Raw genomic sequence first — 18,415 nt, 5'->3', positions numbered from 1 at the left:
GCTAAGCTATGATTGGCTATTCGGGGGAGGGCTTGAGATAACGGTCAATTCCATTTAGCTTACGTTATTAATGTTATTAATGTTATTAGTGACACCTGTGCTGTTCCTACTATGGCAAGTCAAAACGGCCGCCGTGAAAAAGGCCCCTTAAATCATCAAAGGTGCTGCATCGATGCCTAAATGGATTATCTGTTAAAGTGGATTATCAGTCTCTGTGAGATGTCATGTACTGTACATGTGTAGACACAGGGACCCAACACAGCCCAATGAACAACTAAAATGGTCCTAAATCGATACTAGAGTACTTCCTTGTTTTATTAATGAAGCGGTACATGAGTTGAAGCTGCAGCGCAGTGTGTGTTTGACCAATCAGCGACGGTCATCCCTGCAAACCCCACTTTGCAAGTTCCTGTACTTTCAGCAAATAGGCTACTACCTACCAACCAGGGCCTTTAGAGGGGTAAAATTACCCCGGAACTTAATTTAGACTCTGGTTCCTGTGGTCGAAATGCAGTGAGTTCTTCAAAAGGTTCCTATAGTCCCTGGGGAAAGTTCCTGCAGTCAAAAAGGGGCTAAACACTGATCACAGTGTTACATTTGCTGCTGGGCCAGTCCAATTAAAATGACTTTTGAGGACTACCAGTACCTTAATCTGCATTCAGAAATAAATAAAAGGTTTTCATATTAATTGCAAAATGCAAAACACACTATCTTCTTCACATAAGTCATAAGTCAAACAGCTACTTGGCAGAGTTGATACTTAATGATTTTTATGATCATTAATGGTATCATGTCATCTGTAGAGATAGGAACATTTATAGGAGTATATAAAAGTATATAGAAGAAATTAGAGAGTATTTAAAGAATATCTGATACATCTGGTCTCCCATTAAACCAACAAAGTAATAACAGAAAATGATTTCTTAAGATTTAATGATAAAATGAAAAAATCATTGTCAACTACCCCTTCTTCCCCCCCAGCACTTCCTTTAAACATTTACACCTGCATGTCTTTTATTATCTGTACAAATGAAAAAGAATTGCCAAAAAAGCTGTTGTGCGTAAACTTGTTTATTTTGAAGCATTAGTAGTCTAAAGCATGGCATATATTCATTTAAGCCTATAAACGAAAAAAAGGTGATACATTTATTTATTTTCACATTAAGATAATACCGTACAAAAAAACTTACGGTGGCCCGAAAGCCTGCAAGTACCATACTGCGTACATATATGAATACATGTATATGAGGACTTCTGGGATAACTTCACAGTCATATAACGTGTGTGGTGCTTTTAGAGAGGTATGGCAAGTGCCTTTCAACTGCAACTAGTGAATTAGGCAGCATCAGTGACAGACAATGCAGAAAATCTATGGTGGAATAAAAAGAAATAATTAAATAATGGACTATTGTTTGTCCCTAAACAGAGATAACTACCTGCAAAAGCTCAGTTATTCTCATCTCAATGAACCAGGACAGTTTTAATGAGCATGGTGCACCCACGACATTCCTTATTGTCAGTGTTACATAAATACAGTCTTCTTTAAATGTTTTAATGTTACCATACATGGGATTCAGTTGACTTTTGTCTAACAAGCACTAGAGAAAACTCTCCCACTCTTCTCTTTCTGCTTTTCTCTGAGAGCAAAATAACACCAGATCAGAACAAAGTCACTATTTTAAAGGATGATGCATCATATTAAGTATATAAATATAGAATTTTTGTTTCTAAATCTAAGTCTAAATCTGGATCAATGAATGTAGACATATGTTCTACTTTGTAATAGCCGTCTTTTATGCGGCTGCAAACAATATCTCAGCCACTGGTCCCATTTTGACACGGTGATGCATTTGTGAACACTCCTACAGAAATGAAAAACTGATTGTTACAGTGGTTTCCCCTCATGAGGGCGCCATAAACTCATAGGTCAAACTTACAAAGTTTACACAAGCGGTCCAATAATTATGAAAGTAAGAGGGAAGGTGCCTGCGTCATTTGACGAGGGCGAGCTGTTGATGTGGCTTTAATGCACGTACATGACCTAATGGAAAATGGTAAACACTTTCAGTACCTTTTCTGACATGTCATTGGAAATTAGTGCTGCATTCAGGTTATAAATGTGAATATGGAGCAGTTTCAGTTTGCATAGAAGTTATTGCAATAAGTAAAAGCCCCAGTTTGTGCTTCTCTTGTTAAAAGACCTTCTTGGTTCGTCAAACATCACCTGGGATTTATCCTTCAGAAAAACAAAATGCTTAGCTCTGTTATTCAAATGACAGTACATGAGAGGCACAAACTAAAGGTACACGTATGAGAACTTTGTGTAGACAGCGGTGTCTGTGTTGTGAGGCTTAGATGTGCGAGTTGTACAGGAAGGTGCTGTTGATGCTCCAGTCGGGAGGGAACTCCTGCACGGCGTGGCTCTTGACGTGTCTCTGCATGGCGACCAGGCTGTTGCAGAACTCCAGGCACACTGTGCACTGGTATGGCGTGGCCCCGCCGTGAGTCCGCAGGTGCTTGATCATGGCCGAGTAGTCCCGTGAGCGCTGACCGCAGAGACGACACTCGAAGGGTTTCTCCCCTGGAAGCAGGGAGAGGAGAGAAGAGTGGAGGGACAAGAGAGGTGTGATCACATGAGAGAGGGCCTCATATCTTAAAAGTGTATTCCTTGCCAGTGTTCAACCATGTGGTAATTTGATATATTCTGCTATATAAACTTGAATGCAATTTATCCATTCTGATTGTTAGAGATTAATTGTTAATTTAGAGTGAAATCAATCAAACAAATCATCCAGATCTCCATCAAAGCAGTTGCATACATGAACATTGTGCATGATTGTATGTTGAAAAAACAAAATACATTAAATAGATAAACAGGTATCAACTATCATTCTGAACAAAAATTACAAGGAACATTAATACTCAGCAGCAAATCCTTTAAAACAGCAGCTTTTGAAAATATGTGTGTGAGACAGAGTGAGTCTGAAAAAAAAGACGTTATATTAGATACAATATATGTCTGGTTTGTAGGGGTGTAAGAAAATATCATATATATCATATTTTAATTAACCTTGCACCATGCTCTCAAAACCACAACTCTCTTTATCACTTTCCATTGCGTAGCAGCGTAGCTGGAGTCTGCCGAGGTTAGGGGTCATGACAAGAACTGTCTTAGTGTGTTAAATGAATTGGTTCCACACAGGATAAGCACTGCTGCAGCGTTGATCGTAGTATGCACATTGTGTTGTGATTATTAAAAACCTATTTCTTGATTCGGAGGTTGTAGCGGGCTCATTCTTAAAGCTACAGGGAAGTCCCTGGCATCATATGAATCTAGAAAACCTAAGGAATCCATTAGTAACAACCATGTCATACTAGTTGCGAATGAGGTTAAATAACGCTCCAAAGTTATGCTAAATTTTGGCGAGGAATATCATTTTCAAGGGGTCCCTTGAGCTCCGACCTCAAGATATGTGACTGAAAATGGGTTCTATGGGTACCCACGAGTCTCCCCTTTACAGACATGCCCACTTTATGATAATCACATGCAGTTTGGGGCAAAAGCCATGCAGTTTTTTTCATGCAGTATAAATGTGTTATTTGTGCCTATTCTAAAATGGTGTATTTCTTTTGTGTTCTTTATACAGTTTTCTTAAAATTAAATTAAAAAAATCGCTATATATCACCTTGCTTACAGTATCGCAATATATTAAATCGTTAACCCTGTATCATGATATGTATCGTATCGTCAAATTATTGCCAATGCACAGCCCTAATGGTTTGCATCTTTTAGTTTTAGGACAAATTGATATTTAAGTTTTAGATGAAAGACAACATCAAATTGCTCTTAAAATATTGTTTTAGGATTAAATCTTAAATGCGGACCCTTTATATTTAAAAATAAAAGTGGCCTGTTCTGAAGGTTTAGCACCATTTATGTGGTTTAGCACGTTTCAACCAGAAAACTATGTTATAGGCTTTATATTGATGCTAATCTTTTTTTTATCATTATTTTTTTTTAAACACATGCTGTAGTGTTTTGGCCAGTGTTTCATCACTTACACTTTGCACAATGTCCAATTTGCAGAGAAAGTTGCTTAACAAAGCTACAGTAGTCATCACAGTGAATATCCTGTTACTGTTGTTAAAGCAATCATTGCAATACAGTTGTAATGGCACACTTTGAAGTGCATTGCACTACAGAAATAATCATAATAGCTTTAAAAGCAGTTTAGGTATACACGATGAGTTGATTTAAGGATTTTCTATCTCACGCAAGTTTCAAGTCTGCAAGTTTCAAGTTTCAAGTTCCTGTAAGGTGTGTTTCATAGTATTGAAATGAGTGGAAGCCATCACCTGCCTGGAAGTTGGTCAAAAATCGAAAACACAACACGCTGATTTGGAAAATGTTCATCCGTAGTGCTTCGTAGTAAAAAAGGTCTAAACCATGCAAGAGTGCTGGCATACGGTAAAAAAAAAAAAACTTTGGCTACAAAAAAATGTTTTTGCACCGAACTGCATGTGATTATCATAAAGTGGGCATGTCTGTAAAGGGGAGACTCGTTGGTACCCATAGAACCCATTTTTCCTTGCCAAAATTTGTTTATGACATAGTTGGTACCAATGGGTTCATTAGGTTCTCTAGTTTCATATGATACCAGTGTTTTCATTTTAGCTTTAAAACTGAGCCCGCTACAACCTTAAAATCCCAAGTTGCATTAATGCGTTAAAGAAATAAGTGGTGTTAAAACTAATTTGCGTTAACATGTTAATATCGCGTTTACTTTGACAGCCCTAAAACAAAAATACGATAATATAATGCAGTAAGACTTGTAGGCATTTAGAATTGCTTTCAAATATTTATTCTCCTGTAGAGCAATTTAATGTTATCCCTGCCGAGGCAACACACATGGAGCCATGATTTACTCATATCTGGCTCTTTTTACCTGATGGCCCAGTTTATCTGACTTCACTTTGTAACATGGATGTTGGACAGAAAGAAATATATTGAATATTGAAATTCCGTTTTGGGTTATTTATAGTTTTTGCTCTAATGTCCCGCAATATAAAACAAAGATTATTAGTTATCGTTGTGGGTATGCATAGTCTTAGATCCTAATGTAGTAACGAACCAGTGAGTACTCGGCAGCACCATAAGTCACAGAGCTGATGAGTTTTTTTTCAGAAAAAATCTACCTGTAAATGGTACTTATAGTTTACACTTACCGGTGTGAACTCGGTGGTGCGTATCCAGTTGATGTTTAAGGCTAAACCTCTTGGGACAGTGTCGGCACTGGTAGGGTTTTTCTCCTCTGTGTTCTCGGTGATGGGATTGTGGTTCATGCTGCACGACATCTCCTCTTCCACAGAATCGACACCCTGTGCAGGCATTACCTGTGCAAACAACACGATGAGGGAAAACAAGTTAAGGTGTGAACACTGCGGTGGACTTGAGGGGCATGGCTGTTAAAAACACCATTTTACAACAAAAGCCAACAGTTCTGTAAAAGTGTTGTAGAGTACGATGTGGATCGTTCATTCATACTTCGTACTATTAAACACAGAAATAAATATGAGATTATTAAAACTGCACTTATTGCTTGCTGCCTTTATGGTTTATCTTTCGCTATTATTATACGTAAATTGTTTATTCTCATACTTTAGTCCTAATAGACAAACGCATTAAAGAGCAATGAGACATACAGGCCGCCAAAAATGACCAATTACTTGCAGTTTACTGAACTCAGTTCATGTTAGAGCTGCTTGATTAGTCGATTTTTGAGAAAATGAATCTGCAAAATTAATGATTTGATAATCGATTCACCGTTAGTCCCCTAGTTCCAGCTTTCTGCTTTTATATCATTGCAAATTGAACATCTTTGGGATTTGGACTGTTGGATAAAACAAGGATGATGTCACCATGGGCTCTGCATTTTTCACTATTTTCGAACATTTTATAGACCAAACCATTAATCGAAAAAACAATCAGCAGGTTAATCGGATTATAATACTCCCTGATCTCCTTGACATGACAGCAACTAATCATAATACCAATAATAAAAAAAATACAATTTATTGCACAAGCTTTAGAATAATATGTTAGTCCGACACACAGTATTTTAATCGCCTTTCAGAGGCACTAATCTATTTTTGGTCAGCATCCTGTTGCAAGAAAATAAACTCAGTTACTACGAGCTTACTTTCCTGTCGCTCTGCATGCACGTCTCGTCTGCAGCCACATAAGTTAGAGAGTCTTTTAAAGTCACAAAGGTGCGATTTTGAGGTTAAAAGTCAGAAGCCTTTCAGTACCTTATATTTTATAAAGTGAAAAACCTGGGCCTCATAGTATAGACAGGATGCTGAAATAAGACGGGGGGGTGTACTACTGTAGTCGGGGAAATTGAGAGAATAAACCACAACAATTGAACGCTCACCACTCTAAACACAACTTACTGAGACCTGCTGCCATTATGCTTCCAGTCCACTATTCCTCTCCAGTTTAAAGGCCTAACTTGTATGCTTTCATTTACATTGCCCTTATTAACATACAGGCAGGTGCTTAAATGCAATTATAGATATTAGAGAGATGGCTTGAGTAGTATTATTATGTACTTGTAGTACTTTAGTTATTTCACTGCTACAGTTACTGCATTGGAGTAAGTGGCTTGTAAAGCACAGTTTTACCATCGCCTTATCTCTTCAAGTATGAACATAATGTTCCATCAGATAAAACATGTTAATCAGCTTGATTGTGCGAGATGAACTACCGCACGCACGCACACATACACATACACATACACACTTTCTGTTGGTTGAGCAACTTTTTTTTGTGGTATTCCAGTGACTTACATTCATATTATAATAAATCAATATGTAGGATTTTTTTGTTTGGTACAGGACAAACCGCTGTTGCGATGCAGTGCATACTGTACTGCATATATCTAGCTCTATCTAGTAACCACACTCCTGCTCCTGCTGCACCATGCTCTCAAAACCACAACTCTCTTTATCACTTTCCATTGCGTCGCAGCGTAGCAGCGTAGCTGGAGTCTGCTGAGGTTAGGGGTCATGACAAGAACTGTCTTACTGTGTTAAATGAATTGGTTCCACACAGGATAAACACTGCTGCAGTGTTGATCGTAGTATTCACATTGTGTTGTGATTATTAAAAAACATTTTCTGTTATATTCATATCCTTACCTGGTGGTGTTGAGGCTGGATCACCAAGGAGGCTTGCACTGCAGTGTTTGCAGTCTTTAACTCTCTCTCTGCTGGCTTTGGGTACCTCATGGTTACTGTGGAAAATACATTTTTTGATTTGAGCGGTTGCACAAAATTGTACCTTTTAACAATAATAAAGAAACTGCTTTTATTTGTGCTCCAAAGAGAGACGCCACTGGTGAAAGTAAAAGTCTCCCATGAAAGGAACATGATGTGCTATCACAGATTACATCCTTTAACACCCTTTCCTTCCTCTCCATCCCCGACCACGAGATATTTATAGCGCTCGTTCAGGGTAAAAGCTCATTTAAATGTCATATAATGTGAGAGCAAGATATGAGAGATACTGAGGAATAGCTATTTTTTCCTTGCAAAGATACAAAAATGTTTTGAACTATTTCTTGTGGTAGAGACGCGGCCAGCCTGAACACTGAAACTGTGTTTCAGTGGGTGGAAAATCTTGAATTCTGCAAGGAGGGGAGAAATTTAGGGGGCTCCCCTTCATACGCTGTTTAGTTACACCGTTTGGAACACTGTACAAAATGCATAGACTTGACAAAAGGAGGTAAATCACCCCAAAACAATGTCATGTGGGTTTCACACTGTCTTGTTTGGCAAGCGGCGAATTCATTCAGAATTTGGACAAAATTTGTTTTAATCCCACAAAAACGTATATTTAATGGAAAATTAACTTGTATTTATTTTGCTCCTTTGTGCTGCGATTACTCTGAAAACTATGAATATGATTTGTCAAAAAAAAAAACTTTGACTGCTTAGGACTGGCAGGGAAGGGTTAACTGGTGAAACTGCTCTAGTTGGAAAGTGCAGGAGGCTCGAAACAGCAGTGAGTCAGGTACCAAAGCTGTCGCAAGGGAACAATTGAGCAAATTAGGGGATTCTCATGACTTTGTGAGAGGAAAAATAGGGAGACAATGACTGAAAATAAAAGCCAGAAGTTTCCATAATCGTGTCCGAGTGCTAACTTACCTCAGCTCGCTGGTTTGAACAGTCCCTCTCTGGCTGGGTTTTTTTCTTCTCAACAGACCTTGCTTGATTATGTTCCCCATCCCTGTAGACCCGGCGTAAAGGTTTTGTGTGTAACGTGGATAAAAGCCTGGGAATCCCATTACAGAGCTGTGAACGGGGGTTTGAAAATGAGAGCCGAGTAGGGGGAACACGTGAGGGGTTGAGAGGGAGAACGGGTACGCTACAGAGGTCTGGTTTGGGGACTGATGGGGGTGAACTGCCATTAAGCTGGAATAGTTCTCTGCAAAACGCCTCAGGGTGCTCACAGAGCCCCACATGTTTGCAGGCAAAGTCCAGGAAGAAGAGAGAGAGGAAGTGCTGCTGTCAGGCCTGGTGATAACACTGTGTCTGTTATAGGATGCTGCTGACACAGGGGGGAGTTTGGGCTTCTTTCTTGGGGATGGCGGACTGTTGGGGTTCTTATCGGGATCAGAGGACGACAGGTTTTCTATGACAATGCAGTCGCTTGCCTCCTCCACTAGGGATGAAGTCTCAGGGAGTTTCTCCTCTTGAACTGGACTCCCGTTTTGCTTTCGATCGTTCTCCTCTGCACTTTCTTCTTTAATTTCTCTCCTTTTGACCTCCTCTCTGGCTCTGTAGTGGACATTGTCCAGCTGCTTCCGGCACTGGTCCTCCAGCGGCTGCATCTCCAGCTGCTGAGCGGCTCTCAGCAGCAGGTGCAAATCGTCCGCAGACACTTCAAGATTCTGCGTGTAGGTGAAGTCCAGAACTTGCTGGAAGGTGCGGGGTGAGAAATACTCCAGAGTGCAGTGGACCGGGCTGTCTATGTCTGCCTGGGCTAAAAGCTGCGCTAGTCTCCTGCTTGCACAAGCCAGCACTAGCCGATGAGCCCTGAAAGTTTGACTCTTTACTGAGATGATGGCATCGCAGAGCGACCCCGAGCGACGCAAGGCATCTGCCTGCTGCAGGAAGTGGAAGTATTGGGTGTTGTTGATTCGGATCATTTCTGAAGTTTGTAGAGATATTATCAAAAGTCTGAGAGGAGAAAGTGGAAAAAAAATAAGAGAGAGATCCCATCAGATAATGCCCACACTCTGTTAAAAGTAGTTTATTTTCCAGGTGGTTACCAGGTATGTGACATTTGTAGAAATGCTAAATTGTAAGTTAAGTAGGAAAATCACTTTGCAAATCAACAGCAGGATTTGGCTTATGAATAACAGATTTCTCTGTGGTTTGCACAGTTTTTTTTCCATCCTTGGCTGAGAAGATGAGAGTTGAGGGGGCAGAATGTACCCAAGGTGATTTCATTATTTGTTTATATTAGGACGAGTTTGTATATCGGTGAATTTGATTTTAAACTAGTTTGCAGAACAGTTTATAAAATGGTTATGGATTTTTATTTTAAAGCAAGTAACCCACCAACGTATTAATATTTTCACAACTAGTAGGATTCACTCAAATTCTTTCTCTCAAACAAGCAGAAAAAATGTCCTCAATCACAACCGTGTCTGATATTGTGTCTGAATGTCTGGTTGATGTGTGGAAATGTACTCTGTTTGGTGAAAGCTTTGATATTCGGCGCTCACATACACGCTCTAAAGCCACAAAGCCCTAACAGTATATGAAACCATGACTAATGACTGTACACACGAGTAAACATTAGTAAAGTTTGAGCGTCAACAACAATAACTGTATTTGGTTGACTGTATTTGGATACAGTAAAAATCAGCAGGGGTAGAATATGTAAATATGTAAGTATGTGACAGAAATATTTGGAATTTTACACGTAAAATCGAGAATGCATGTGGATGACAATGCTGTGACTATGTGTCGAAACTACCGGAAGCCTGAGAAGTTGTCATCTGCACACAGTCTGAAGTCTATAATGAACTTTTATGATTATACAGTGTGTGGTCGGTTTCTGCAGCGGAGGTCACAAGTACTGTGAGCAATTACAGAGCTTTTTTTTTTGCAACAATTGCAACCCCGTTCGGTCCTCTGATGGTGACTGTAAATGGAAAGTAGATGTGAAACGAAATTACATTTAGTTGTCTCGTTACTGGAATCTTTTTCAAATGTGTGTGCATTTGTTTTTTTTGCATGCTCTCCAAAAAAATCTCTGCTCTTAATCAAATTAAGTAATCTAAATTGTTGAAAAATGTTGCACCAAAAAGTCCATCCATCCATCCATCCATCTGCAACCGCTTATCCCGTTAGGGGTAGCGGGGGGGCTGGAGCCGATCCCAGCCGACATTGGGCGAAGTAGTAGAAATTCAAAATAATTTCTGAATTATTTTATTTATAATGTAAACAAAACAGTACGTAGCGCTGAGAGTGAAAGTGACAGTGAAGCAGCTACAGTATCAGATGTCACTTACATTTACTGTATTTCATAATGCTCAGCCAGCAAGCTTACTGTTTTAGATTAGTGTTCATTTAATAATTAAAAAAGATAATTACAGTTACATCATTTGTAATATTGAATGCACGTAGGGAAATAATCATGCAAATCAAGGATGCATCATTTCAGTGAAGCCGACTGTATCGTCTGCGTACATGAATATAAAGTAGACCATTTTGTCACGGCAACATTTACGGCTGTCAGAAGCGCTGACTGATCAGAATTGTAATATATAATATAAATGTAATATACAGCTGATATATTACATCATGCAGCTTACACCAGAGTCACAAATATATTATTATTTTTTTTATTATTTCTATGCCCAATTAAAATTTCTTGTGTACAATAAGCAGTAATGTATTTTTTAAAGTAGTCATTTTAATTGATATAATTTTCCTTTCACATAATAATAATACTAATAATACTAATACTACTACTACTATTATTATTAATAATAATAATAATAATAATAATAATAATGACATTATTAATATATGGTGTAATTGTAGCACTGTAGTAGTCATACTAGCATCACTGTGATGATATTAATTTCACGGGTGGATTCATATTGTGTTCTACAATGTATTTTATGATAAATAACGTTAAAGCAACTTCAGTTAACATTTATGCACAAGGAGATTTTGCAGAAACTTTAAAAGTAGTACCATGTGTTGTTGTGTAATATACAAACCTTTAATCCTCATAGGGATGTTTTCTTTTCATTTGCAGAGACAGCTCAGAAATGTTGCTGCCTTTCAGTGGCGAGTGGAGCGCCAATCCATAAACATTAGTGTCAACTGTTAGATTGTGCTTTGCGGCAGTCTTCCAACTCGCATTGATGTGATGCACCTGACATTATATAATTTTGAATTATGCGTTGAAGTAATGCATGCAATGGTACTCTCCTGGGGCCGCTGGCCATTAAATCAATTATCTTATTGTATTGTATGCTGTTTTATTATGCTTCAAGTCCTTGCAAACCTTGTCTAAATCTTTAGAATATATTGGATTTTGTAATAAACTGTCTTGTGCAATAATCAGATTCCCCCTGTTGCTGCTCAAATCTACAATGCACTTTTGCAGAGTTGTGACATAGTTAGCAGGTCTTTGAGCTGATTGTAGTTACTATCTCAGTGCTTACACGGGGGAAAACCTTTGCATTCATATGTCAGATATACACATCCTTTGACAGGACATGAATTTACAGCCCCACAGCTCGCATGTAAAGGACTAGAGTCACAAGAGAGAAGCCTGAACTTAAAGCCTCCACGGGCAACATGAGATCAATAGCGACACACTAGATTGTGTTCACAGTAGATCACAGAAAACTACTGCTAAAAAAGACCAAAGATGAGCAGTGTATCTGCTTGTGGTTTCAAGTGTCGGAAACCTAAGAAGCAACAAGATGTGTGAATGAGACACTTACCCGATGTTTAGTGAATATTCTCTCTGGAGAATGATGAGCTACCTCGCATCATGACTGTGAAGTGATTTGTAAAGTGACATGTCTGTCAGGGTACAGGTTTTGGTGAGGGACAAGGTGGTTTCCTCATTTGTCTTCAGTCCCTCCTCTTCAACTTATCTCTTTCCCTTATTGGTTCAATGATTATGGTGCTAAATGGTTTGTTTTTTGTAATAAAAGATGGCGACTTTCTCGTAAGTTAACCCGTAATTATTTTGTTTTGTTTATTTTGCTTAAAGCGTGGAGGCAGTTTTACTATTTAATATTCCTCAATTGTTGTAAAGGGTAGACATATGTTGATATTGCATGCAAATCACAAATTAAACAGAAGTAACAATAGATGTAACACATTTTCTGAAACTGAGGAAGGTTTCATTTGACCAAATTATCAAACTACTCGTGTGTGTGTGTGTGTGTGTGCGTGTGCGTGTGCGTGTGCGTGTGTGTGTGTGTGTGTGTGTGTGTGTGTGTGTGTGTGCGTGTGTGTGTGTGTGTGTGTGTGACTGAGAAAGAGGGGGAGAAACAGGGACTGATGCTGTGTATCTGTAGCCTACATGCTGTACAGTACATGATTTCCTCCACTCCAGCATCACTTGCTGGTCACTACATTAATAGGCTGCTCTGTGCTGATACAAAAACCACATCAAAGACACTGATCTGTGACAGGAAACATACAGACAAAGGCCCGGTGGTACTGGTATGCAGGGCTAGGCCTCACTGAAACTTGCACCCTTGAAATAGAAATATCTGCTTTGTCCTTTCGATTTGTCACATGTCGGTGTGAAAACCTGTAAAAATAGGCCAACTGTAAAGAGCTGGTCAGTTTAGCACACCTCGATGGTTGAGAACATTATGATCCTTTGTTTGCCTTTAAAGCTTCATTTGGTCATGAAATAATTAATGATCAAGCTAGTTTGGATTAGCAGCCTATTTATTGTTGTACTTGTTGTACTTGTTGTTTATTGTTTTTTATTTATTATATCTTATTTGACCTTTTTTCTTTTTTTTTTCTTCCCAAATTTAAAATGCAAGACTTATTGTAATATAATATAATATGTGGGTATTTATACAATATGTATTTGTATAATCCAGCAGACAGACGAAGTTAGCTCGTAGCTGGTGAACATGTTGGAGCATTCAGCAGAGAGCCAGAAGTTGGTGGAGACCAAAACAGAGTTAAAAGAGGGTGAAAGTTGGCTGCAATGTTGGCTAGAGTCTGCGTTATTTAGGTTATTGTGAAGTTCTTCTGCCCCGAGTGGCCAAAAGGTTGCCTCACTATGAAACAATCAATGAAAAGGGCAGCAGACAGTCATGAAACGTTTAAGCAAATAAGAAATTCCAAAGATAACCCGAGTAGGAAGAAAAAGAAAAAGGGAATACCTTATAAAGAGAGATGCATTTAGCACAATCAGACATGCTGTAATCTAGAAAGAAAAAAAATTTATTAAAAACAAACAAAAACTAAATAACAAACACCAAAAGTGCTCTCCGCTCTTTACTTTTCAACAGCTCGGATAGATTGGTGCCCGTAAATTGCAATTGGGGAGCAGGTGGCAGTATTTCTGATGCAATGAAATCTGATTAATAGGAGATAGTGTAAGCCCATGTAATATCACATGGCAGAAGCCCTTTGAAGTCACATCTGGTGTGAATTGGGGTGCAGCAGAAGGAAGACAGTATGGTGTTATGTCGTCAAATTTTATTGTTCATAGTTGAGATTCCCAAAGCAGCAGAATTTTAGGCTGATGTTACATACAGTAACATTTTATTTCCAGAGTTGTTTTGGTCATAATGTATGTAACATAGATAAACAATAAAATAAGTTTTATATTTTTTGTCATGAGCAAAGATACTGACTAGTTTGGGATTTTTCTTTTGCGGTAAGCGTTATACGTATAGGAAAATATCTGGCATCCTGTGCGACCACAAACCACACCCCAAGTTGCATCACCTCTATTCCAAATATGTAGCATTTAAACAGCTTTTTTTGTATGAATTATTATTAAAAGCATTTGTGTTTGCTGTTGATTACCACATTTAATTTTATTGAAACTCAACGGAAAAAAAAATCAGTTTTTGATTCAGGGACAATTTTTTTTTTATGCCTGTTCAAGGTAAAGTATATAGGTATATAGAGTTGAGTGTCATCAGCATAGCTGTGAAAATAAATGCCAAATTCACAGATGCCAGCTCAGAAACATAATGTGGATTTAAATTTGCAGTGGGTGCAAAACAAAGCTTTTTGGTACACCAAATTTAACAATATAATACTCTGAGTCCATGATATTATGAAGAATACAATACAATTACTGAATGGGCCATAAAACACCCGTCCATGAATACTAATGTAGTTTTGGGACCGTGCAAGAGGTTTATCAGGGTTGATCTCATACAGGTTAAGGTTGACCTAAACAAAAGCTGTGCTCAGGTCGGCCAGACTGATTAGTGAGAAGGAATAAATAGACCAGTTATGTGTAGTTTTAGAGAAATGAAAACATTTCACATCAGGTCTGATGCACACATGACAGTTTAGTTTTGGCTGTTGAAACGTTGGCTGTTTGATACTTTGACTAGTTTTCTGCAGCTCTGTTAAAAATGATTGGCATGATAAACCGCAGTACTGTTTTTTTTGTGGTGAAAGTCAACAAATAGCGTTAAGCAGGGTGATATTTAATCATCACAATTCAAACATTACAATTAAAATACAGTCAACACAGTTGGCTCATTGGAGAATACAGAGACAGCGATGCCATTGGACAGAATCTGATCCGACTGAAGAATTGATTAAGGAGGTACTAATATTTTAGGATTTACAGTTCAATTCAATTCAATTAAATTTTTTTTTATATAGCGTCAAATCATAAGAGAAGTTATCTTGAGACGCTTTATATATAGAGCAGGTCTTAGACCGTACACCACGAGTCCTCACCAACAATACACTCGTCGTGTGAACATTATGCTCTTTAATCAGGCCACTCATTAGTGTTGTGTCAGTGTAAAGTGATCTAATACTGATAACGCTTGTCTTCAGTGGGTCTGTACGAGATCTGCAGCATTATGTGTAGGTGTCATTACAGTTAATGCTGATTTATGACGTGAAGTGAATATGTGAGAGTGCTGAGTAAGAGACGGCCTTAATTAAATACACCGTCTATAGCATCTGTTTGATTTTATCCAACCCTACACACTCTATACTCTCAGAGGATTCTCTCTGTGCATAACATATTGTTTTATTTAACCATTACTGAGTTACATTAATAGAAAAAAATATTAGTTGAAAAATTAACTATCCTCTTCCTCATCAGTTCTTTGGATATACACACACAATGACACCTTATATACATTTCCCCCAACAAGTAAACTATACAACTTATCAATCATCTAGTCATACGGTGGTATGGTTGTATAGGTAGTTTGTTTTTCCCCTGGACAACAACTTCATAGAATTAACATATTGCATAAGAGTGTTTTCTCTTGTTTTGTGTTTGCATAGCATATCTTTTTTTTTTAAATGTCCTTAACTCTTAAACATTATGACCTTAGAATTTTAGACTGATGTTACATACAGTAAAATTTTATTTCCAGAGTTGTTTTGGTCATAATGTATGTAACATAGATAAACAATAAAATAAGTTTTATATTTTTTGTCATGAGCAAAGATACTGACTAATTTGTGATTTTTCGTTTGCGGTAGGCGTTATACGTATAGGAAAATATCTGGCATCCTGTTCGACCACAAACCACACCCCAAGTTGCAACTCCTCTATTCCAAATATGTAGCATTTAAACACATATAACATCCTTTAAAGTTGTCACCTATGTGGTCAAGGGATGTGTGTATGTGTAGTGTTAAACACAAGGTAGTTTCTTTGTAATTCCTGTGATCACAGGTTTGACGGGTTGACGTTAGGTGACGCTCAATGGTGATATTTCTTTTTCTTTTTTTCATTATTTCCTCTCAAGTTATGATTCCATTTCAGCGGATGTGCTCTTTTAAACAGCTACACATTACTGACCATCCGTGATGACGCAGATTAAAGGGGAACATCACATAAATTTAGAATTCCAGTATGATATTTCCATGGCCTCGGAAAGTTCAGTATTAGTGAACATGAGATACTCTCTCTCAAAGCCAGAAACCAGAGAAGTAAGTCTCAAACTTGTGATGTCATAGGGTATAAAGTCTGGAGCAGCTAGACAATGAATGGGAGACTGATTTTGTGGACACAGAAAAAAAAATGTTATACCCAAATGAGCTTTATTCTATTGTAGTGTTGTCAGTTGTGAAACAGAAAATGTACCCATATACTCAAAACATTGCCCTGGGTTTCTCAGTGTCATCTATTACATTGTTCCCAATGCATTGTCTATGGAGCAGTTCCACACTTTATACCCTATGACATCACAAGTTTCAGTTTTACCACTCTAGTTTTTGGGTTTGGGAGAGAGTTGTTCATGTTTACTAAGATTTGTTGGACTGTCTTAGAACATAGGAATAACTGTAATAAATAATGTATGAACTTTGAAAATGGGTGTAGTTCCCCTTTAAGTTATCATGGATGGTCATTGTGTGTGGATGTGTACGTGCATATGCTGACCTTTAGAGGGGGGGTTGTGGGGGTGCTACTGTGCATACCTTTGTGCGTCAAGTGTTGCTCAAACCACTGGACAGTCTGATCTCATTTACTCCTTTCAGATACATTAGCATTATACCAACACTTAAATGTCATCTTGTGCTATATGGGAAGGAGACGGCTCGAGCTGATGCAAAGGGCTTCACCTTCCAGTAATATCAAGACTGTCAGTCCCCCCACACCACACTCCTCAGCACCTGCTAACCCCTCACTGTCAGTTTAACAATCACCATCAGACCCTGCATCAGTGCTGACTCACTGAGGTGTCTAACTGTGTGGGGTATTTGAGGTAAATGCTCGTCTATGCACATTCCGCATTAGCGTGTCCCTCTGCCCCCACACATCTTGTACGATGATATTTACTTATAATTCATAAAGTAAGCAACTCAACTTTGATCTACCTACCAAGCGTTTTAATCTCTGCATACTAAGGGGTTTCATATTGTTGTTTTGTTGAATGAATCAAAGTGTTACTGAACTAAACAAAACGCACTCAGGCAGCGATGTGATAAAAGTCAGGGTTAATATGAGTCGTCTCACATTACCACAGTGGCGGTATGTGAGCGCTCGACTTCAGAGGAACCTCTACCAAGATGACTGATGTGCGCTGGAGGCATCAATGGCAAACTGTCACTGTACAGCCACAGAGCCTTTTCACAGTAATCTGGGTAAGCAGGACTACCCGTCAGTGTTGTGGTTTGGAAGAAGTGATCCTGTGCAGGTCTAGGGGCTGGGGCTCGACGCTTCTTTGTAATTTGTGGGTGAAGGAAGTGTGAGGCCTGCGTACCCACGCTATAGTGACTGTCAGGTGAATTGCTGCTTGGGAACTGTGTCAAAGCTGCTAAGCAGTCTTGTTTTACCGAGGGTCTGATGTTTATTGATGCTTATCACAGCATAAAGAACAGGAATGTGATTTGATTAAAGTCGTCCCTTGCTTAGAATTGACAGGAAATGAACCCCCACAGCTACAGTATGTCATTACTCATCATTGCACCACATTAAGTTCAAAGGAAAATACTCATCAGTTACTAAGAATGTTGCAATCATTTGGAGATCACGGGTATAATTAGAAGTACTGTATGTCTCCGGTGTTGGTTGTTTTCTCCATACAGTACCAGACATTTTATTAGAATTCGAAACTTCTGGTACCTCATATACACAACTTAAAGGGGACATATCATGAAAAACTCACGTTTTCAGTATTTCAAAATGCATTTGTGTATCTGGAGTGCCTACCAAGCTAGAAACTGTGAAATAAGACAACCCAGTCAGTCTTTTGGACTGGATCAGAAAACATGTGATTCAACAAGCCAATCAGATTTGACTCCCCTTCCTATGTCACATGCGGGCTCATTACAATATACCGCCCACAGCTTGAAAACTACATTTGCAAAGACGCGCCATATTTTTCTAGCAAGCCACTCAGAACAGACTGAACTTTTTCGGGAGGGGGGCTTAAAGCAACCTGGTCTCACAGTAGCACGACATTACACAGACATTCTGCGTGTCATGAGTATGCATTTTAGCCTTTTCATGTGTCATTTGTGCGCCACTTTTTGCGTGTCATTTGTACGCCACGCACACGTCTGCAGTTAGGTTGAGGCAACAAAACCGCTTAGTTAGGTAAAGGAAAAACGTCATGGTTGGGCTTAAAGTAAGTACGTAAATGAAGTAAAATACGTACGGAAAACGCAACGCAAATGTCAC

General features: G+C 38.7%; 1 protein-coding gene across 1 annotated transcript; it reads right to left on the bottom strand.

The window, feature by feature from the left end:
* Positions 1-765: 765 nt before the first annotated feature.
* Positions 766-12,438, bottom strand: zbtb32 (zinc finger and BTB domain containing 32). The gene is made up of 5 exons (XM_074654041.1): positions 12,039-12,438; positions 8,209-9,243; positions 7,201-7,295; positions 5,227-5,394; positions 766-2,581 (listed from the first exon to the last, which is right to left on the bottom strand). The coding sequence occupies exons 2-5, from the start codon at positions 9,210-9,212 to the stop codon at positions 2,352-2,354; spliced, it is 1,497 nt and encodes a 498-aa protein (XP_074510142.1). The 5' UTR covers positions 9,213-9,243; positions 12,039-12,438; the 3' UTR covers positions 766-2,351.
* Positions 12,439-18,415: the final 5,977 nt, after the last annotated feature.

Source organism: Sebastes fasciatus, chromosome 12 (assembly GCF_043250625.1).
Source record: "Sebastes fasciatus isolate fSebFas1 chromosome 12, fSebFas1.pri, whole genome shotgun sequence".
Taxonomy (NCBI): Eukaryota; Metazoa; Chordata; class Actinopteri; order Perciformes; family Sebastidae; genus Sebastes; species Sebastes fasciatus.
This window is presented reverse-complemented; position numbering and strand designations above follow the sequence as displayed.

Excerpts from the sequence above, each read along its gene's own strand:
- zbtb32 (XM_074654041.1), bottom strand. The coding sequence starts at position 9,212 with ATGATCCGAATCAACAACACCCAATACTTCCACTTCCTGCAGCAGGCA. Across the intron at positions 7,296-8,208 it reads GTTCAAACCAGCGAGCTGAG|TAACCATGAGGTACCCAAAG; the intron begins GTAAGTTAGCAC and ends TATTTTCCACAG. Across the intron at positions 5,395-7,200 it reads TCCAGCCTCAACACCACCAG|GTAATGCCTGCACAGGGTGT; the intron begins GTAAGGATATGA and ends TTGTTTGCACAG.